This window comes from Nylanderia fulva, unplaced genomic scaffold (assembly GCF_048542155.1).
Source record: "Nylanderia fulva isolate GAGA-0341 unplaced genomic scaffold, ASM4854215v1 Scaffold28, whole genome shotgun sequence".
Taxonomy (NCBI): Eukaryota; Metazoa; Arthropoda; class Insecta; order Hymenoptera; family Formicidae; genus Nylanderia; species Nylanderia fulva.
Window position 1 is genome coordinate 1,039,096 of NW_028190347.1, and position 23,455 is coordinate 1,062,550.

General features: G+C 30.7%; 4 protein-coding genes across 8 annotated transcripts in view; 2 read left to right on the plus strand and 2 right to left on the minus strand.

Annotated features, from left to right (window-relative positions):
• pygo (pygopus family PHD finger) overlaps positions 1-7,845 on the plus strand; it is a 101,949-nt gene extending 94,104 nt beyond the window's left edge. Inside the window, exons 1-6 of one of the 4 annotated variants that reach the window (XM_029313510.2) lie at positions 79-353; positions 783-830; positions 1,117-1,407; positions 1,509-2,525; positions 2,693-2,838; positions 2,907-7,845. In XM_029313510.2, coding sequence (XP_029169343.2) covers positions 1,192-1,407; positions 1,509-2,525; positions 2,693-2,838; positions 2,907-3,027 — 1,500 coding nt within the window. In that variant the 5' untranslated portion in view covers positions 79-353; positions 783-830; positions 1,117-1,191 and the 3' untranslated portion in view covers positions 3,028-7,845. Of the gene's footprint in view, positions 1-78; positions 354-782; positions 831-1,116; positions 1,408-1,508; positions 2,526-2,692; positions 2,839-2,906 lie in introns of those variants that run through there. The other 3 variants (XM_029313509.2, XM_029313512.2, XM_029313511.2) reach the window with 3 other exon arrangements.
• On the minus strand, positions 6,276-14,107 carry LOC114939162 (tubulin polyglutamylase TTLL13-like). Of its 2 annotated transcripts, none has more exons than XM_085483956.1 (14): positions 12,991-14,107; positions 12,673-12,760; positions 12,315-12,605; positions 11,661-11,817; positions 11,160-11,260; positions 10,850-10,978; positions 10,534-10,759; positions 10,285-10,466; positions 9,940-10,174; positions 9,497-9,628; positions 8,917-9,249; positions 8,733-8,772; positions 8,451-8,640; positions 6,276-7,975 (listed from the first exon to the last, which is right to left on the minus strand). In XM_085483956.1, the coding sequence occupies exons 1-14, from the start codon at positions 13,256-13,258 to the stop codon at positions 7,966-7,968; spliced, it is 2,382 nt and encodes a 793-aa protein (XP_085340082.1). In that variant the 5' UTR covers positions 13,259-14,107; the 3' UTR covers positions 6,276-7,965. The 2 variants fall into 2 exon arrangements, with proteins under 2 accessions (XP_085340082.1, XP_029169216.2); XM_029313383.2 differs by having other exon boundaries at positions 6,276-8,342.
• Positions 14,108-14,385: 278 nt separating this feature from the next.
• On the minus strand, positions 14,386-17,567 carry LOC114939163 (D-amino acid oxidase 2). Its single transcript, XM_029313384.2, has 8 exons — positions 17,112-17,567; positions 16,484-16,704; positions 15,852-16,064; positions 15,396-15,621; positions 15,068-15,135; positions 14,872-14,989; positions 14,688-14,786; positions 14,386-14,536 (listed from the first exon to the last, which is right to left on the minus strand). Exons 2-8 carry the CDS (start codon positions 16,666-16,668, stop codon positions 14,420-14,422), a joined length of 1,026 nt encoding a protein of 341 aa, XP_029169217.2. The 5' UTR covers positions 16,669-16,704; positions 17,112-17,567; the 3' UTR covers positions 14,386-14,419.
• Positions 17,568-19,869: 2,302 nt separating this feature from the next.
• Nup44A (nuclear pore complex protein Nup44A) lies at positions 19,870-22,770 on the plus strand. Its single transcript, XM_029313434.2, has 6 exons — positions 19,870-20,114; positions 20,283-20,439; positions 20,529-20,790; positions 20,922-21,155; positions 21,239-21,526; positions 22,494-22,770. The coding sequence occupies exons 1-6, from the start codon at positions 20,004-20,006 to the stop codon at positions 22,657-22,659; spliced, it is 1,218 nt and encodes a 405-aa protein (XP_029169267.1). The 5' UTR covers positions 19,870-20,003; the 3' UTR covers positions 22,660-22,770.
• Positions 22,771-23,455: the final 685 nt, after the last annotated feature.

Sequence of the window (23,455 nt, forward strand, 5' to 3'; positions counted from 1 at the left end):
ATCGAGACTGGCGGAGGCGCCTGCGGAGCTCTCGACGATGAACTCGCGTGGTTAGGTTAGTCCTGCAAGATTGCCAGGCGGAATTTATTTTGTTCCCTTTTGCACGCCGCGCGCGACGCGGGGTCTCCTCTATTTGTTGTATCACGGGCCTCTTATCGCCGAGCCCAAGGTACGCTCGCGTCGGGTACGCGCTCTCCTCGCTCTCTCTTTCTCTCCGTATGCGCGCGCGTTTATGTATATATCTCTTTTTTCTCTCTCTGTGTGTGTGTGTTTCTCTTTCTCTTTCTCTTCGAGATTTTTCGCCTTTATAACGTTTGCAACGCGACGAATCAACTGCTGCCGTACTATTCGAGGTAATAATTTTGTTATTTTTATCGACATATATATATATATAGGCGGCATGCTTTGACAGATATATGTATATATGTGTATATATATATATATATATATACGCGGACCTGAGATTCGTATATATGTTTACGTAGATTATATACTACGCTCTGTCATTTTCTCCGTCTCTTTGGCTCTCTCGTACGTTGGTGTATTTATGAATGATAATCTCTCTCGTGTTGCCAGAATTTTCTATTGAAACGATTATTTGATATACGTACGATATTTTGCTATCGTAATCTGTGGCCCTATTCGTTCGCCAGTTATCGATGATTGATTGATGGGAAGTAAATATTTTATGTTTAATATATATGACATGAATAAAAAGCGAATATTATAGAATTTGTTATGAGATATTTTTGCTTATCTTTTTTTGGTATTTCTTTTTTTAGATTAAAGGCCTATTTGATGTATGAAGAAATATGCGCAAAATAATTTCTGTATGTACTTTTTTATATTCTTTCATAATATATACATCTAACTTTCTATTTATAAATACTCACATTCATACACATAACTATGATTATGTCCAATTTAATCAAATTTAATTTAAATTATAATTCCTTAACAATACAAAATGTTATATTTTATAATGTTAATAAATATTATAGCTTATCTATAGAGTTTATAAATATGATGCGCAAATACATTAGAACGTGACATATATAATTGCCTATGGCTTTCTAAGTAAATTCATATCACAAAACTTCTTTTCTTTCCTAACAGTGGATCAGCAATAATCATTTGCCACGAAAATTCAGTGGTACTGGCATGATAAAATAAGGGAAGCGAACGAAGGAAATGAGCCACAATATCGCGGGCATGCCACCCTTTACAAGGATGCCACTGGCGGGTATGGGAATGGGTGTGAATATGGGCCCAAGTGCCTCACATCCTGACTCTTCTGCCCATCCTCATCCACCACCGCCACCACCAGCTGGTACTAATCCTAAGAAGAAAAGACGTACAAATTCAAATGTTGCTCAACCACCTCCACAGCAACCTCCATCTGTACAGGTAAATTAATATATTTTTGTTATACTTATGTCTCAATGTGTTAGCACTAAATTATTACTTTTTTTATATAACTATATTAATGTGTAACAATTATTCAACAGGATCTACTACCCCCACCTTTATCAGGTTACGGTGATACTATAGTAGCGAGCAATCCCTTCGATGATACACCGCCACAGCCTGCGCAAAGTCCAATGATGCATGGAGGCCCTCCGCATATGCATCCTCATCATCCACATCACATGGGTGGACCTCCTATGCGAGGTATGAGTCCTTTAACCTCTATGGGTGGCATGAGTCCTATGATACCGCATAACATGGGTAACATGAGCCCTATGGGTAGTTCACCTATGACAAATCATATGAATCATATGGGAGCCATGTCTCCTATGAACCATGCTCCTCTCGGCGGCATGAGTCCCATGAATAATATGGGACCAAACATGCCACCTGGTCCAATAAACACTATGAATAATCATATAAATATGAGCCATATGGGAAATTCGCAACTAAGCGGTCCACCTATGGGTAGTCCAATGAATAATATGAATAGTGGGCCTATGGGTAGTCCAATGAACAACATGGGTCACAATATGGGTAGTCCTATGGGTGGTCCTTTAGGTTCTCCGATGAACACTATGGGAGGATCCAATCATATGCCTAATGGACCAATGAACATGAATAACATGAACAGTCATATACCGCCCAACAGTCCGTTAAACGGACCATCGCTAAACAATGTAAATAGTCCATTAGGGCATAATGGATCTCAACCTCATCCAAATCATATGGGAAACAATCTTAACAATTTAGGAAGACCTATGAATGGCCCTATGACAACTATGAGTTCGATGACGTCGAATAATATGAATATGAATGTGCCGAATCAGATGAATAATATGAATATGGGTGGTCCAGGAATGAATATGCCTAATATGAATATTAGTCATCATAATCAAATGGGAGGTCATATGACAGGACCAATGGGTACAATACCCAATAATATGGGCGGTGGACCTATAGGACACCCTATTAATTCCATGGCAGGATCTATGTCGCCACATGGATTTCAAGGTCCAGGAATGGGTCCAAAATCGATGCCAATGTCTACAGTTAAAGTAAGTTAATTTTTTATTAAACACATTACAATATGTCTAATGTATTTATATATTAAATATAACCATTATAATTTATAAATTATACAAATTTATACATTATATAAATTTATATAGTATACAAAATATATTACAAATTTACACATACAATTTTTTTTCATTGTTTTCAGGTATATCCTCCAAAGCAGTCAATGGTATTCAATCCACAAAATCCTAACGCACCACCAATTTACCCTTGTGGGATTTGTCATAAGGAAGTACACGATAATGATCAGGCAATTCTGTGTGAATCTGGTTGTAATTTTTGGTTTCACAGGTGAGTTAATAATAACATAACGTAATTCAATAATATGACGCGCGTTTTCACGAACGCGATTATTTCAGGGGATGCACAGGATTGTCCGAACATGCTTTTCAATTATTAACAGCAGAGATTTATGCAGAATGGGTGTGTGATAAATGTTTGAACTCGAAGAACATACCCCTAGTTAAGTTTAAACCATAACATTTCGTGTCTCGTCGTTCTAGCGACGCTCGAGTGACTTTTTGTTAGCGTTTACATGTGGATCTGCACATACATGCGCGTACGGTTACGCACATACACATGGACACCTACAGCACATATGATAAATATTAGTGCACGTACGAAATCGTGCATGAAATATAAAGATTTGCTGTTAACTTAGCTTTAACTTGTTGAAAATATTAGATTATCATTCTAAGTCGCGTGTATCAATGAATACGAAGATAAAAATGACATTCACGAGTTATTTTAAATTTTATTTAATTACTTTGTGACAAGTGGATTCATAAATAAAATTATTACATTATTTAAAATAGAATTTTTTAATAAATACAGGAAACAATATTGGCATATATAAATTTCTTTATTTTTGAAAATTAATGTAATATTTTAAAGTATTTTGAAATAATTCGGCTTAAAACAAAAATATAAAGGATTACAAAATGTTCCATGACTGAAATTGAATACGATTGATATGAATTCATAATGTTATAAAATATCTAAAATTTGGAAAATATTTATTCTTACGACTAATTGCATTTAATTCAAAATTAACAATACCTAGATGTATTCGATATTAACAGAACAGACGTATACATTACTAGAGACGAGCAATTGCATCGTCTTTGTTTTATCCTACATAAACGTTCCTGATAAACATTATATTATAATAAATATTATCTTTTTGCGGCAATCGATATATGCGGTCTGATAATATCAATTTTGTGAATAAAACTAATTTTTATGAGTACCATTTGTCATCAGAATCATTGATTAAAGGATTCTGTGGATTTTTTTTTATATTTGTAAAAGTATATAACATGAACATCAATCTATTAATGTGTATTGAAACACATTGATATAAATGATAAAAACGGAAATAATTTAATACATAAGGCATATAAGTGACATTGGATTATTTTATTACGCAATCATCATCATAATTTATCGAAAAATGAAAATATACTTGCGACTATATATATATATATATATATATATATATATATATATATATATATATATATATATACACACTATATATATATACACACTATATATATATATATATATATATACATACACACAATACTATTCATCTATTATTTAAACTATTTTTTGTTTATTACAATTGATGGATGTATCACCTTTAACATATAGATATATTTATTGTGATAAACAAATAATTATGGATTATTACTGAAGATTGATATAAGAACTTGTCACAAGTCCTATTTTTATTGTTAGATTTACATGGTTTATTAAATTTAAGTATATAACTCAATACAATCAGCATGAATGGATTAATTCCATTCACAAAACGGAATTATACAGATTCAAATGCAGCAATGGTATTCTCAGACGTTGTACCTAGAAATGCTGCAATTCTTATATTTTTATATGTCATGTATTTTAATATAAAAGAACCATGGTAAATTTTATACTTTAATATCTTTAGTTTATTTTAGCGCTGATTTTTATTTAAGTAAAAGTAAAAAAATTTTTATTAAATATTTTTAAATAAAAATAAGAAACGAAAAAATGAAAACAATATAACGGAAAGTTTTTTGCACAAGATAAATGAGTTGTTCAATGTCTTTTTAGCTTTAATAGCAAATTTGGCTAAATGTACTAGTGCTGAGGTACATATTAAAGACTATAGTATATAAATTATGATGTAAAAAATGTATCTGCATAATATTTAAGCAGATTTTGGACTGATAAAATGCTCAATATATTTTATATACAATTTATGTATAATTTCAATATAATTTATATTTAAAATATATGTTGAAGATATTAATCAAATTATATTGTTTCTAATGTATGAGAGAAGGTAGAGTTTGTACACAAGTAATGTACAAGAGATTTTAATTTGCACCAATGTGTACTAGTGCAGCCAAATTCGCTATAAGAAAAATGAATATTAAGTATAATCTATAAAATAATTTTGTTTATTTATTAACCATAATTTTTAATTGATTATACTGTTGCCATGGTTTAAATTCTTGATTTAATTGAAGTTATATTAAGATATAAGAACTGTACATCTCTTTAAAGTTATGTAAAAACTTTTAATGAAAATGATATTTTATTTTACTAAACAATATTTTCAAGATTGTTTACGCACATAACAGGAATTCATTTGACTGATGTAAACATGCAAATTTTCTACTGTAATAGAAGAAAATTAATAATCTAATAGAAATTCGATATATAGGAAATAGAATCAGTTTAAGCTCTTGACACCTAGGCAGAGGGTTAAGTGCAAAATTAATTTGCTAAAGAAATATTGAATAAAATTATAATATTGTCATAGTTGCAGTCTTTCTGCAAATATTTATTTTAATAATTTATTTGAATCTGCTTCTTGTATTTGAAAAATAATGTATATTATTCAATTTGATGATGCAGGTAAAGTTTGTTGTATACAAAGTAACATAAAATATGTAAATAGTTGAATCAATGAAACGCTCAGCATAAATTATCATTGTTCAACAAATATGTTTATTTTGCCATTATGAAAATGCTTGTATTTTGTCCATCTCTATACTTATTGTTAGATAAATTAATATACAACAAACTTTAATCTGTAATCGAATTTACTATTAAAATCCAGCTATTTTGAAATAACCTGAAGTCGTATTTCAAATTTACATTATAAATAAATCTTAACAAAGAATGCACACTTAACAATTTTAACTAGCTAGCATAATCTTTCGCATCTGCCAGATGTATAGTATTGAGAATATGAATATGGAAAAAAATCGAGTATTATTGTCATAGAAAATTAACTATTAGAGGAAACAAAAAAATTAATTCCGTCGGCAGCTAACGCAAAATTATCAAAGCTACGAATTGTATAGGTTTTTTTATATGTACGTGAAATATTAGCTACATACGCGTACAGACACATACATTATATATATATATATATATATAATTTAATGCTGTGTTATACACATACATATAAAATTGAATGCTTATGTTAAACGGATATTTAATTTGACTAACTTGACAAAAAACAAATGTGTGTTAAAGTATTTAGTATCTTTACTTGGTCATGCAAATTAAATTTTTTATTTTTAATTCAAAATTATTTTAAATTTTAGATCAATGAACACTAAGTTTTTAATGTAATTAAATGATACTTTAGTTGCACGCGCGCAACGTTTTCATGTTTTAAGCTTATTTTATATAATCGTTTTTAACATATACACTCATATACACAACACACATGCATATTACATGTGAGTGACACACAGGATCCTATAATTACATAATGCTCATATTAGTATTACAACGAATAGAATACCATCTTCACATATCTTCTTTCTATATTGTCTTGTACGGGGAAGAAGGTCACGCTGTTAACATTGCTTTTATTACAAAAGTTAAAAAATGCAGGGGATTAAACGATTTACAAACTCTTATACGAATAACAACATTGCCAATAACTATGGCAGCGGAGGAAATTGTTTTTTAGTACAAATCAATAATCTGTAATTTAAATAATAATGTCTAATCTTTCACAGAATTAAATTATAAATGATATAATTTTCAACACTTGCTATATGTTTATTCATAACACAGAGCATGCGTTTCAATATATTTTTTAATAATTTTTAATCTATAATTTATATTTCTTTGTTTAGCAACAATAATTAAACGTTTGATGATAGTTTAACTTTCCCCTGTAAAAATCTGTTCGAAACAAATGCATTTCGTATGTGTCCAACTATTTGTCTTATCGCACTTCTTTTAAATACAGTTACCTTTTTCAGTTATTTTCAGCGGAAATATATATGTATATATATTGAAATGACTTTAACGGAGATGGAAATATTTCGCATAAATATATATTACGATCCTTGAGTTTTCTTTTTATGTAAGCGTAATATACGTTATAAGTTATTATAAATATATATCTATTGACTTTATGTACATAAGCCTTTCTATATCTAAGACTTAATATGGTGGGAATCAAATCTTTGAGACACACAAATATTTGCCGCAACCATAGTGGTTTTATGTAAATAATATATATCACGTTAAAAAAAACAAGAAGAAAAAGGTTCACCAATTGTAATGTGTTGGATGTATTTCGCACTCTAAATCTTGTTCTTACAATGACTCAATATTGAAGGTGTAATTTGTCGAAAACAGTCGAAGGGACCGATGTTACATCGCTACGTGCGTGGATTCTGCAAAGTTATACCGCTGTTCTTTAATGCGGTGTGTTTTATAAATGAGGAAAAAAATTGTAATTTGAGAAAAAGATCGCGCGCGATTTAGAAATTTAAGGAAGAGAGCAATGTGCGCTCTCAATCGTTGCCAATTCGACGCACCGCTTTGCATTATATTAGTATTATTTTATATAATGATTATATTATTATTCTCCGCCGGACGACTTTGGAATCTCAATTACGTCATAACACTTGAAAAATGCGCCTGTCACAGGCACAATATGTATTAATTGCGATATAGAATGACATGAAATTAAATGAGAAAAAAGAGAAAGCATAGCGGTGAAACGATATGGACGTAATATCACGAACGAGGCAAAAACCAACGCGACAAAAATTGTTCATAGATTATTTTTTATCTCTCATGTGAATACAGAATATATATATCAGCAATAAAAATTGTTATACATATTATAGACTGGCGTACGTATGTGATCATTTTACATACGTAGCGATACGCGTACGTAATTCCCACACTTATGCGACATGTACATGTTCACTCATATCTATTGTACATATTTATATGGCACTTTAAATAACAAATCGATACATTGTTGATTTTTATATTACTGTTCTCTACCTTGAAAATAAGCATCCGTATTACACACCGAAATATGTATGGTTTGTTGAAGTTTCGAATATTACAAATCATACAATTTATTTCTTTTTTTTCCTATCAATTTTTTCTACAAAATAAAAATTTATATAAAGTATTTTTCTAATGCGCAATGAGATATTCTCTTATACATATAAGAATATATCTATATATGTTTAATGTAAAATTATATTTTTCAGTATATTACGAATCTTATTTACTGTTATTAAACTTCATTTGCATGTGAGATCGCTGGCAGCAAAGTTAATAGGAAGAATATCGTATTAATTATTAACGCTTGAAAATAATTGCCTAAATTTTTTTCTAATCACAGTTTTATATTAATCGCTTTTATATTTTCCGTGAAAGTAATTTTTTTGTTATAAGATATATTTCACTTTCTTTTTTATTTTCCAAAAAATCCATTTTATCTTTAGTGTTTGGTGGCAATATTAATTCTAGAATAATTTTGTTATAATTTTTATTTTATATATATATATATTTTTCAGTTAATATTGTCAGAAGTATAGAACTGTAATAGATACAAATATAAATGTGTGGCTTACTTTGATTTCGATGAATGAAAAGACTCTCTTTTTTCCAGGGTATGCAATCGTACAGTATTTGATAATGTTCGAGCAACGTGAGCTTTTGTTACACGATTCTTATTAGTAGAATTCGTATCCTCCATCCATAATTTTTGCGGTATTTTTGGACGAACGTAAACAAGCGCTTCATTACAAGTGATCCACGAAACTGAATTTAAAAAATAATATTTTTGAATATACATGTAAAAAGTTACACAATAGAAATAATTTGCGGAATATTATAAATATCCATATGCTCACTTCTGTTTAAATTGTTGAATTCGCGTTCCGCAATCTTATGCTAAAAAAAGAACGTATATTTTATATTTCCTAAACATTACATTTTTGTTTCACTTAATTACAAAGCTGTAAGAGACTAAAATTGATGTAAATCTGGATTTGATTTTTTGGAGAGTATATAAATTTTGACTTATAAAAATATTACATTATTTCCTTTCAGCGAACATTGGTCCGTGACATGTGTACAGTTATTTTGGCGATGATGGAGCTTATTCGCAGAGGAAGACGTGTTGTGATTCGTGTTTGCATGTAGTCCGAGTCTGCCATATAATCCGTATTTTTTCTCGTCGGCAGGTCGTAGCGTGCCGTTCTTCTTCATCGCCATATATATCTGTTCGAGCATACCGTAACTCTTAATGAGAAAATCCCTCTGTGCCAGGGACGTTATTCGTTCCCTTTCCTCGGATTCAGATATGATTTCAGGCTCGAAGGAGTATAACGCGTTGGCAGGAGGTCCTTGTGTGTCCTGCTTATTGATCTGCGAAAAAAGCGAAAGGATATACTTATTCATTACTTCTTTTCTTAGATAAAGAAAAATCTCCCGTCTTATTTACAACAGTGACTTTTTATCTTTCACTGAGTCGTTATATTCTAGTGGAAGATAATTATTTTCTTTTAATTTTTGCCAACAGTTTCTTAGCGAAGTAATGAAATAACGATAAAGCAGCCCTTTATGCAGATGGCAGTTAAACTTACAGAATGAATTAATTGTTTCAGATACTCACGTTTTTCCTTAGTACGCCTGCAGATTTGCTCTTCTCTTGCACTTTCTTCGACGCATTCGAACTTTCAGAGCCTAATTTCGGCTCGCTCCATTTCCTGACTACTCGTTTGCGTTCTTCCTCTTTTGCTTTCAGCTAAAACGTGATTGAAATTAAAACCAAACCGATGAATAATAGACACAGCGAGCTGTTTTATTCATGCCAGGGTGTCTCTTACATTGTAAAAGTTTTATAGTGTTAAAAAATTAATTTAATTGCTAGGATCAAATTTTATGATATACATTATTCATTAGATATATCATAATGTATTTTATGTATCATGTGTATTTGTTTATGAATTATTATTTGTGCTATCAATTTTTATATGACATTAATAAGCAGCTCTAAATTTCATTATTCGTTATTTTTCGGAAATTAAATTCTAAAATGAGAGAAAATTGTTATACTTCGTTCTCTTCCCTCTCTATTCTCGACGCTTCCTCTCGCGCTCTCGATGCCACCGTATCTTGGAAAACGGAAAGCATAGTCTGCGTGAAGAAAGGCTGGTACTTATCCTCGTTAAAATACGGATAAATTCTTCGGAAATTACCCATATGGTCCTCTTCCCACTGAAATTGTCTCTGCATATAATGGTTCTCGTTCCTCACAGATTTCGTTGAAGCTGTCGTATCATTAGTTTGACTGCACGTCGTATGCAACATTGTTTTATTTATTAACATCACATTTTTTACACTACACGAATGCAGCTTTAAGTATAAATTATATGTTCTCTAATATCTCTTAACTTCTACCTGAAATCTTTTCCATTTATGCCTTGAAGAAGTCGCTCCCTGATTCGCTTTTTATCTTCTTCTATTATTTTTTTCTTGTCGCATTGTTGCAGATTTAATATATCAAAGGTATCCATCAACAATCCTTCTTTTACGTCTTTATCTATTTGTGCATCTGTATGAAAGCTTGGCGAGTGATTTACCTGATAATTACATTAAATATACAGAATGCTTAATAATGTTTCCTTTATATGATTTCCAGGGAATTACCTCGAGAAGGTAAGGTTTAAGTCTCCAATCGAGTAATATGTCAAATCCTAGCAGCTCGAAGCATGCATAAGTTTTATCATGCATCGGAAAACACGCGTGATAACTGTGTTTTAATATAGGATACGCGGCGAGTATGGTTTTTATTATAATTCCATCGATCTTGCTCCATAAATCATCCACATCAATATTTTTCGTTTTTAGCCATTTATTTAACGTCGATATTTTTCTGTAAAGTGCAATTTTTTTATTTTGTCAACTCATTTTTTATTCTATCAACACATCATATTAACGATTCTACAGATCGGAGAATACAAACCTCTTGCTGCCAATTTCGTCATCGATGACATACATTCGGCTATGCTTGTTAACGGAATAATTTGTCAAATGCATGAACATGTTAGTTGTATTGTGACCGGTTGGTTCCTTGTATTTGCTCGTTGCAAATCTGAAAGTACAATATTTCTCATAGCTTTTTACAGTATGCCGAGTGTAACGAAAAATAAATATATATAAAATCGAAACACGCTAATAAATAATACATGCTTGCTAGTGCAATTAGCCATTTACTAATTAAAATGTACATCATGATATTAATTTTTAAAGTTTATTTTTTGGGCATTTCTTACCTCGCGAGTCCTTCGTTGTACACGTAGATCCTGAGAGGATCGCATGACGTGATTAGTACGTAAATACGTAGATCAAATTTGTATCCATCTATTAAGAAAGGCTAAGGATGTGGTAAGAAAAAGAGCTATGCATTATACTCGCTTTGCACTGTCAAGTTTTTAATTACATCTGCCACTGTACATACTTAAAACAAGATCGAAAAGAAATCACGAGAAAAAATTAGCTAAATTTTAGTTGTCCCTATATTACAACTGCTATGGTAATTAATATTTTTAACTATAGTTTAACGAAGAATTCTATAGCTAAAAAATAATAGCTATCATAGCTAAAATTTAGGCATGATAATTTTATGTGTAATATAGAGATAGCTCAAATTTAGCTATAGTAGCTATTTTTTCCGTGAATCTGAACAAATTTTAAAGAATTTTTACATAAATAAACATGCAAAAAATTTGAAAGAGCTAGTCAATTTTGATCAATATTAATGTTTCATTGCATACCCTTGCGATGTATACTTGACAGATCAAACGTTCACTTGGTTTGATGTCCTTTAAATGTTTCGTTAGGTAAATACCGCGTCCTTGGCAGCCTGAATCCGGTTTAATAATGAAGGTTTTCGACCTCCGTGTTTTAGCATAAGCCATTGCATCGCCGTGACTGGAATCCGAAATCTAAAGTTTCCGATTTGCTTACACGCTCATCGACATTCAACAAATATTGATTATTCTTTATCGCTGTATATAGTAGACCCTTGAAGTTGTGACCGGGAATCCGAGAGCGCGGTCTTTCTCATTCAGAGAAAGAAAGCAAAGTAATTCATGCTCGTAAAATAGATAAGAAATAACTTTCTCGATCGATAGAGAGCTGCATTCTTTGTTCTGATACGTGAGACCGACTTATAGAATTACAATATGATATTTTACCATGTTGATTCTAACTATTGTTACTGAAGAAATGTGCTTACACTTAAGATATTATATTTCAATTAGATAGTATAAATGAGAGATATTAATTATCGGCTGTTTAACAAATATTTTCTCTTTGTCAATAATTGATGTAATAATGTTTAAGAATGATATTTAATGAGATAATTTTTAATTTGTTAGCATTATTTCTTCAATATAAAATAATGTTAACAGATATATATATCTTACTCTGCGGGAAAGCACCAAGTTTTTGGGAAGAAGTTATAGTCCTTCGGGAACAGTTTCTGCATGCGATTAAGATTACGAGCGAGAAGATCTTTCCTACATATTCCTGTCATTCCAGGAAAATGATTGACTCTCTGAAATCTCTTCATGTCTTTAGCACGTTCTATGGGAACACTCAGATCGGTCCAATAAAGATCCCAGCTGCTGTCCTCCGTAACTTCTCTCATCCCGAATCGCGCAGCCACCCTTCTAACCACGTTGTATTTGCAGGTTGCCGTGCAGATTGTTAAAAATCTGTTTCGTTAAATCGGAAGGACAATTTTGATTCTCACGCGAGACATGTAATTATTTTCACACATACCTCTGCTTTCTTTTCTTGATTTTTGACGTTTCTTCCACGTTTTCTGAAAGCGCGCACCGCTCTGACTCGCTTTTCTTGTGCAACACGGCTATATTCAACAAATTTTATTGATAAATCTTGTGAAATAGTAATGTGACAAACATACAAGATATAAAGTATATTTACAGGTTTATTTACAGCCAAAGAATTACCGAATTTTTAATTATATTATATTTATGAATTTGATAACATTTCATTTCTAGATTTCTTATTTAAAGCATAATTTCAAATTTCTTTTCTTATATGATTTATTTGTAAAATTTGAATTTAAATGGATACCTGTGTTATTGCCTCTGTCTGTGGTAATTTTCCAGTGGTATAGTTCGGAATCATGCTTGGCAACACCTATTTTATCGTTTGCAAGAGATAGAACGTTCGGGGAATTGTCGGAAGCGATGTATTTTCGATTTAGAAGTGCGGACTTGCAGGATCGTCCTTCTCTGCAATCGCTATTAACGTTATTTGTCACACCACCGTTTCTGGAATTAGTGTCTTTGGAGTTGCGTGATATCATCAATGAATGCTTATCGCTAAATTCGACGATCATGACCGCTATTTTCCATTATTCGATTATTTCAATTGTACTGTCAACGTGCGCGCGATGTCAATCAATTATCTGTTTCGAGTTCATTTTATACATCCCATTTACATTTACATTTATCGCGTAGCGATAAATCGCTAATCGATACGTTATTAATCTTATGTCGATTGGTGTTTGAATCATTGACAAATCCTTTTTTCTTTCACAAAATTTTCTTTGTAAATCCACCACCGTTTATTATGACATTTGGTTGCCTGTCATCTTCATATGATTTTCACTTTCAACTTTTTATGATTAATCTAAGGTACCATTTGCAATGGAGAGTCTTACAAAATTTATACCTAACTATTTAAATTCAAGTGGAGACTATCTCTTCAAAATTTACAATTTGAGTTTCTACTATTAATATAACTTAATTTTTTATATCGGTTATTTTTTTTATAATACATCGAATATCGATAGTATCCTATAGATATTTAGATAGTATGCATACCTGTCAATATTAATTATTTTTTAATATTAGAGATTTTAATCTTGACCAAGGTAACACGCTAACAAATAGTTCACGACTGATATAGATCGCACTGCGACTAGAGAAATACGCGTCCTGGACGTTCTAGCGTTTACGCGACTACTGCGGCACAGTCGACATGTAAAGCATCTCAGTAGTTAGTTTGGTGCTTTAATTGCACAGCTCGACGACCATATTTAGAATTGTACAGTTATGGAAGTAATCACGACACGAAACTTTAAATAAGCTCGTGCGCCTTGCGCAGATCGAACTTTTAAGCTCACGCGCGCGCTTACGTTTGTTTCTTGACATTTAATTTATATTTTTGTACTTTTTGTTGTTGTATGCAGAACAGACAGGTCTAAAATAAAGTTAATAGTAAAATATCGGTCATATAATGCAGAAATGGAGAAATAATATTTATTTATTGCGCATATAGAAAAAGAGACTTAAGTTGTTCATCTAAAATCTATATAATCAAAATTATTTCATCAAAATTTTGTACTTAAAAAATAAGATAAAAATGATAAGAATGCAATATTAGTGGTACAACCTTTAGAATTGTATGAAAAGAAAAATTGAACAAGATTAAGCATCGCGACCGCATGCGAGTAAAAATGTATGAAGGATAAAAAGTTTATTCTGTCCCTGGACAGTTACAGTTTGGAGTTTAATTTTTGTACTTTCAAGTTTCTTATCATTTCCACGACATCCGTGGCACACCCCCAGCACAGCGTCACGCCACTTCCGCCGTGACCGTAATTGTGTATCACCTGAAGTATAAAACACGAAATGATTTTATCATAAGAAGCGACTCATAGAGACTGCAATCTGCAATGCTCTTAACGATTCATGTACGTGTTGCAGTTTGATATTACTCGTGACACGACATAGTTAGTGCAATAATATTTTATAATAATTTACCTTAATTTCTTTTCCCTTAGAACTGAGAGTTTCATATTCCAGACGAACTTGCGGTCGTCCTGGTCGAAGACCCACCCATTCGCGAATTATTTGACAAGTCTGCGATAGAAATGATCAAAGTGAGAGAATCATCTAAGAATTTCCAGTTTTCCATATTGTAAATTTACATTGAATAACTTAGTACTTTTAGAGACGGCATCACGCGACAGCATCCGTCATAAATGTGTTTAGAATCTTCCTCTTTTATGGAACGATCGAAATCACCTTCTTGGTGCGTACCACCCAATACAATATTGTGAATGCTATATATAAATAGAAATATTAATGTATTAAAGAAATAAATGTCATTACTAATAATTATGTATTAATGCTTGCTTTACTTAGGAATAATGTAATTGCAAGAATCGTCGTCCACTAGAAAACAATGCATTATCCAAGGTGCTTTTACCTTAAAGACATTTTTTTACATTAGTTTTTTTATTTGTAACATACTCGACAAGGTAATAAAAATATGTTTAAAAAAGATATATTTTTTACGACGAAAAAAAATATTTTTAATCGAAAAGAAAGATTAGTGTTTAACAAATGTCAACTCTAAAATATATATAAAAGAATCACGATTGCTATTCATAACTTTAATAAACTCCTAATTGAATTAAATTTGATAACAAAAATTTGTGCTACGATATAAATTGGAAGACCGATTACCCTGTACACCTGACCTCTGATGGGTGTCATTGTTTTATCCGCGACAAGCTCTCGTGCACCAAGTCCGCTGCAATTTATTATTAAATCGTATCCTTCCTCGGCTAATTCGTGCAACGTTTTAATATTTCTCTTTTTTATTTTTCCGCCCAAAGCGATGAATCTTTCCATGAGCCACGGCAGTAACAGGACAGGCTCAGCGGTATAAGATATAAATTGCCAGCCTTGTCTGAAATTGTTAGCATGAAATCTCAGAAAGCAATCAAATAAAAGAAAGAAATAATAATAACAAAAATAAAAACAAGCAGTAATTAAATTAAAAATAAAGTAAGTTGTTTAGGTAAAAAATTATATAATATATGTATATGTATAATAATAATTAATTTAATGAAGTTATATGACAGTTGAATTTGAATTTAAAATATATTATTGTGTGTAATGATACTGATAAACACATACTTGTAATTAGACTTATGTTCTTCATTCAAGCGTCGTAATTTTTTATCACTAAGTGTCTGGAACCCATAGACAATTTTTGTCCATTTCGGATCAATGTCGTTCTTGTAATCGCTAGTAACGCGAGTTATAGGTAGCAAAGAAACACCTGTTTTCGATGACAATCCGGCTTTCCACAATTGTTCGAACCATTTATGCGTGCAGTCAGCCCATCGACTAATAATATGGTATGTGATTAATATTATTTTAATATTTCTTAATTTTTATATATAGATTGATGTAAATTTTGTCATCTACATATCTTTGTGTCAATTAAAATTGCAATTTTGCTTACGATATTTTCTGCAGATATAAAAAAAATACATTTTCTTAAATAGAAGTGCATTATCACTAAGCAGTGATTTCTGTTATAATTATATTATTGTAAACAATAAAATCTCACTGAGAAAATAATTAATTAGCAGAGATTAATTTTTTCAATGAAATCTTATGCTATAATCAATGAAACATAAAAAGAAGAAACAAAGTGTATTATTTTCACTAAAAATCAGTGAAATATTCACTGATTTTTGTTAAAATTTCTCTGGTCACTGCTTTAATCGGTGATATTCTTACTAATTTAAAAGAATAGTCACGTTATATTGTCGACAGGTGTATCCCCGAGAAGAAAAGGACCCCATAGACCAGCACTTCCATCACCAGTAGTGTCAGGTGAGAATACATCGGCGAAGATAGTCACATCGTAATTCGGATAAGCGGTTTTCACTGCGAACGCGCTTGTTACTCCTATTACACCAGCACCCACGATTGCTATGCGCATATTTTTTTATTCCCTGATTTCACGAGTATTGTTTTTCTACAGATATGAATTATATGGGTACAATTTTAGATTACGACACGGTTATATTGCTACGCTATAATATCTATATTTGTTTCTGATAACAGAGATTATTTCAACAAATCAGGGCCGTCTTTACTTATAAATGTATTAAACGTTAGATAAATACATTGCAAAGTCAAGAATCTCCGATAAATTATATTATTAATAATAACATAAATTAGAAAAATAATAATAAACTTTGACATTTAATATAAAAAAAATATAATTCTTGAAAATATTGAAGCATGAACATGTATATTAATTTTAATATGTATAATTTAAAAAATTAGTAGAATAGTTTTTTATATAGTATACTTTTATATAGTATACTACATTATTACTTAATACGAAAAACTAATTGAAATTAATTACGAGACACTTACGTAGCACACAGATTCGTTCTCTCGATGGATTCATAGCAAATTCACGTTGCAGCACATTTAATATATATTGATAGCGTGTAATAATAAACGTAGCGAGGTCGCGAGAATCGATAGCCTCGGTGAAAGATTTCTTTGATGCTGCGTGCAATGCGTCATTGACGCTCTTTTGGTGCGACAGAAATGTTAAATGGCACAACGAATGATGGGATACGTTTTGTAATCACGACGATAATAAATCATCGTTATAATTTGTAAATAAAATGCAAGTGCTCTTTTTCTGACAACAGTCTTACAAATGCTGCGAGGATAGATAATAAAAAATATCCGCTATGATTGTTTTATTATTTTTTGTTTAAACTCTGTGATATTAAAATTTAAAGAGTATTGCTTGGTTTTATATTGTATCAAAAAATTTACGGATAAAATTTTTATATTCTCTCTTCGTAGATCAGCACGCATTTACGATACCGCATATTCTTAGCATAATGCCTCACAGTGACAGGGCTGAATTATGCTAGAATATGGGAATCGTAAAACTCAAATGCAAAAAATCTCGTTTGATCAGCAACGGCAGATGATTTTGTCACACCGTACTGGTGATAAACAGAGCATAATACTTTTAACGATACAAAGTTCTTACACTCTGTTTACCGAAAGCACAGTGTGCACGTTTTATAATGAAATACAGAATCACAGTATCTATGACAGTCATTACATTTTTAATTTAATAAAAAATATTTGAGTTAAAAAGTTTTTTATCCTCTATTTTATTTATTTTATTATTATTTCATGTATGTTATACATTACTTATTATTTATTATAATTTTTTAGAATTCTATAACACTATATTAATATATTCAGCACAACCCATAAAAATATTTTAGTATTTGCAATTACTTCAACGCATGTCACGATTCAAATTTTAAAATATTTTTTATGCACATTCTCCGATTCATTGTTACATTATTTTTATGAATTCTGAATTGTTTTTTAACTATCATGTTTGATACACCATTGATGATTACAGGAGTATTAGTTACATAATCGCGAAAAACATTACTCGGTCTTGATTATATTCACTTTCATTTTAGAATTCTATAACACTGTATTAATATATTCAGCACAACTCATAAAAATATTTCGCACTGTCGTTTCGCAGCTCGATCTTGACATTGAATTCAAGGTGCAAAGTGTCGTACGAAGTTCCTTAAGACGACTAACTGAAATGCCTGTGACAGTCCACGATATAGAGTATTTATTTACACCATATACAAGAGTGCTGTAGACATAATATAGCCCCCGGAAATGCGATAAAGGGTATATAAGTAACAGTACAAAGCCAGAACTTGACGCATTAATGAGTCTTCCTGATGCACATTGATATTCGACATAATTTTTTAATTATTTTACGTTATTATATCTTACATTATTGCAAAATTTTATTATTTTATTTTACTTTTTTTTTATTAATCAATGGTTCTTCTAACTTTGACGTATCTATAGAATAGTAAAATTAATTAAATTTTATTTTGTATTTTAAGTTCTATTAATTTAATATAGAGATATAGTAACAATTAATTTATGAATTTCTTCCATATTTTTTTTATATATTTTTTACTTACTTATCATTAGATTTTAACTTTTCTAAAAAAGTTTGAAGAAAAAAATTAAGAAATTACAGGATTTTTTAACTCTTGTGGAAGTAATAAAATATTTCAATTTGGAAAATAAGAAATTTATAAAAAATATATCGAAATATTCCGAATAGTGAATCCTACTTAGATTATATATATATATATATATATATATGTATATATATTTCTTTTTATACATACGCATTGCAAACAAAGAAATTGAACGTTACCTTTACGAGATTACTTGATAATCACCCTAGCTTCACAATAATGATTAGCTTACTGAGCGGTATTATCGCTGAAGGAAGATTGGTAAAAATATCTGATTATTATCACGGTACACCTGATCGCATTCGCGACGATCAGCCGGGGTGGCCAAGGAATTTGCAGCTGCAATTGCACGAGAACGAGTCGGATAACAGACACCATATGAACAGGTCAAAGTGTTATCTGAAACCGTCATTGACCTTATAATAAATGAGATTTAAAACGTGCAACGTTTTACAATACCCGCTTTCTCAAGGATTTTTTTAAATCTCTGTGATATATATAATTTACATAATTAATTTCAATGAAAACAGATTTTTGTCAAGATTAATCCTTAATCCTATATCTTAATTAAGATTGATATATGAAAAGGAGAGAAACAGAGATAAAGAAAGATATGAGGAAAATTTATACACAATCTATAAAAAATTAAGAGTTTCTAACTCTTCCTAGTTTTATCTAATCTGATAATTTATTATATTTCTTACATTTATAATATATATATTGAAGATATAAAAATATGAAGATATAAGATATAAATATGGAGTAATTCTTTACGATATTATATAGAAGCTGATTATTTTTGTTATATTATATATATTACAAATAAAAAATTATTGTTATATTATATATATTACAAATAAAAAATCGCGAATAACAAAATATGATATAATAGTTTTATATTCTTAAAAATTATTTATTTAATTTATGTCATTAATATTTTTACATTTTATATCGCATTGATGATAAGCAGTCTCAATTTGAAATTAAAAATTGATGGCAAAAATTATATGTATAGAGAATGCAAAATGCAACCATTCATACATAGCTGTCTTCGTCGTACATGCACATGTCACATAAAAGGTGCCGACAGATGCCGACACAGAGCATACTGCATAACTTGCAACACGTAGTATTTTCGTAGTGTAAACAACAGAGCATTATACAATTATACGCGGGCGATATATTACTGATATTTATTTTCTTCACAATGTTCGAGGCGCACAGCATCAATGCGGAACACAAAGATCTCATACACGATATTGCTTACGATTATTATGGCGAACGCATGGCGACATGTTCCAGTGATCAATTTGTCAAGGTAAAGTTAATCAAAAAACGATATATTTCTTTTTCTGTTTATTTACGAATTCAATCACATCGCTTCTTTGGCTTTGCGATTTATATATATGTATATTAAAAGTTACAATTTGTAATCTCATAAGCGTCACTATTTGTAAATATATTTGCACAATGAACCATGTCGCAGGTCTGGGACGAAGATGAACATGGAAATTGGCATTTGACTGCTTCTTGGAAAGCTCACAGTGGCTCAGTGTGGAAAGTCACTTGGGCACACCCAGAATTTGGTCAGGTTCTTGCTACATGCTCGTTCGATCGCACTGCTGCTGTTTGGGAGGAAATTGGTATGATGGAGATTATTTAAAAAATTTTTTTTTGCAGCCTTGGTATTCTCATCATATTTTAACCTGTCATCTATTTTCTTTCTTAACAGTTGGTGAAGGTTCTGGGCCGGAGGCACGTGGTAGTAAGCATTGGATTAAAAGAACAAATTTAGTTGATTCGCGTACTTCTGTCACTGATGTCAAGTTTGCACCAAAGACTTTGGGTCTTTTATTGGCCACTTGTAGCGCAGATGGATTTATTCGAATATATGAGGCACCAGATATCATGAATCTGAGCCAATGGACATTACAACACGATATCAATTGCAAACTTTCATGTAGTTGTCTAACATGGAATCCATCTCTCTCGAGGTAAATATTCATTTTTAATCTCTTTTGTTGTGTAATGCGGTATGACAAAAAATGTAAAATTATTTCTTATATATATATACATACATATATTTAAACATTCTTGTTTTGACATTAGAAAAAATATATTTTAGATTACATCCACCTATGATAGCAGTTGGTAGTGATGACTCAAATCCATTGCTTGGTGCAAAAGTCTTTATTTACGAATATTCTGAGAGCAGTAGGCGTTGGGTGAAGGCTGAGACATTATCAAGCATTACGGATGCAGTTTATGATATTGCATTTGCTCCTAATTTAGGTAGAAATTTCCATACATTGGCTATAGCCACAAAAGATGTACGGATAGTTACCTTGAAACCAATACAGTGAGTATGAACATTTAAAGCTGAATAAAAAATTACAGACAAATTATAAAGCAATAGTAAACATTTACTATCTTTTCCTTTAGGGAGAGTATGCAGACTGGTGTGTCACATTTTGAAACAAATGTAGTTGCGCAATTTGATGACCATTATTGCACTGTGTGGCGTGTTAGTTGGAATTTTATGGGAACGATTTTAGCAAGTTCCGGTGATGACGGCTGCGTTCGATTGTGGAAGGACAATTATATTAATCATTGGAAATGTATTTCTGTTCTCAAGGGAGACGGTACTCCGGTTCAAGGTGCCGAAACTCCTGTTTTAGCAACTCCGCCGAATTCATCTACACCAGCTCAACAAACGCCGTCTACCACCAGGTACTATAAACTGGGTACCATCAGTCATCCAAATCAAGTACCTTGGCATTAGAAGAGTTACTCCATTTCTAGAATAGATAATTATCAATTATTTTGAATTTATTAATGTCAGTTTCTATCAGATAGTAAAAATGTGTGGAACGTACATTCTCTTTGTTATATTAAAAATTGTAATTTATCTGTTCTCCATCCATGTAACTCCTTAATTTACATATATATTTTATTTTGTTTACAATATGTTTATTCGTAACATCGCGTCTTTTTAATGTTGGTTATATTTTTTTAAAGCAGTCATAAGTGTCAAATGTTTACACCATGCTAAATGTATCACTACACAATGCTGTTCTGCACTTTTATTGTAAACGTACATTTTATTTGGAACTAATTTTTTATTTAGACGCGCTCAATTCGATTATCACATAATTGTTTATTAAATTTTTGATATTGAAATATTGATTATAAAGAAGAATATAGTATACATATGTAATAAAATATATAAACAGTTTTTGAGGAATGAATGGAGGATATGAGTGTCATAGTATAAATGTATTTGTTAAAATCAGACTTGGAGAGAAGCTACTAATATACTCAAATTTTGGTAAATTATTTTTTACTATCAAAATTTATTACCGAAATAAATAGTGAAAGATTTGTAATAAACTTTTCACTAATAAACGCTACTTCTGCATTATTAATATCTTTTTATTTTTTCCTCCCTTGTTCTATCAATTTTTGTTAAAATTCGTCATCACGATAGTTATTTATTTTCCAAAAAATGCAATCTGTACAATAATATGTAATCTCTTTTATTGTTTTGTTATCTTCATGTCACGTAAGCAATTTTATATCCCTTTTATATTGTAAGCAATTTTATTCCTTGGGTTTAGACCGTAAATGTTAATACGCGATCGTCTTGTCGTGTATTGTTAGATCTGATCTTTCTTGAAATCTGTTTTTACTATTTCAGGACTATAAGCATAACAACAGTTACAGCGGAGAAGCCGACAGTTACCGTCATGTGCAGTAATAAATGGCAACCGCCTGTTATAAAAGGGCGTTTTAGCAAATCGGTATGGCTGGGTAATCCTAGCGAACCGACACCACCATTGCTGCCGATCATAGCAAAGAAATAATTGAGAAACAATTCTGCAATTTAGCATACAATCTAACACGCAATACAATTTATTATTTGAAATATATTATTTGAAATAAATGCGATATATATGTTGATCGAATAATTTTAATTCGATATTGTGATAACACCTTTGTGCAAAAGGCGAAATGTTTTTTCTATGCAATTCTATTGATTAGTTTGTCATAGTCTGGCAATATATATTGGAAATATATTTTACCTTTTACTATTTTTTTATTTATTTTTTATTAAAATTAAGTTTCTTTATATAATATATAATACAAAGTATTATTAATTAAAAGTTCTCTAAACATTTTTTTTTGTATTTCAAATAATTTCGACAAATTAACTATTTTATAACAAGTAATATGTATTTGTATATACATACGTATGTACGTATATACATATATGTATACATATGTACGTGATTTTTGCATATACTAGACAACAATCGTGTACTTCGCGCACTCCTTCGATATTTCTATTGTTTATTTTACAACTGTCCAATTATTGTGATAATTATTAAATAATATATAAGTTCCTTAATTTTCAACTCGTTATATTACTCATTAAATTAATACAAATCATAAATGAGTTTAAGGTTTTTTATTATACAAGCAAAGGATGTAAAAAATTATATAGGATTTGCGTTAAATGTTATAATAAATAAATAAGTAACTTCAAAGCAAACATACATATCGATATACTATCGATAAAATTTTTTTTTGATGTTCAAATTATTTATCCATTTTGTGTTGTTTCAAACTTCTAGTTAAAACTATATGGAAAATGCAATT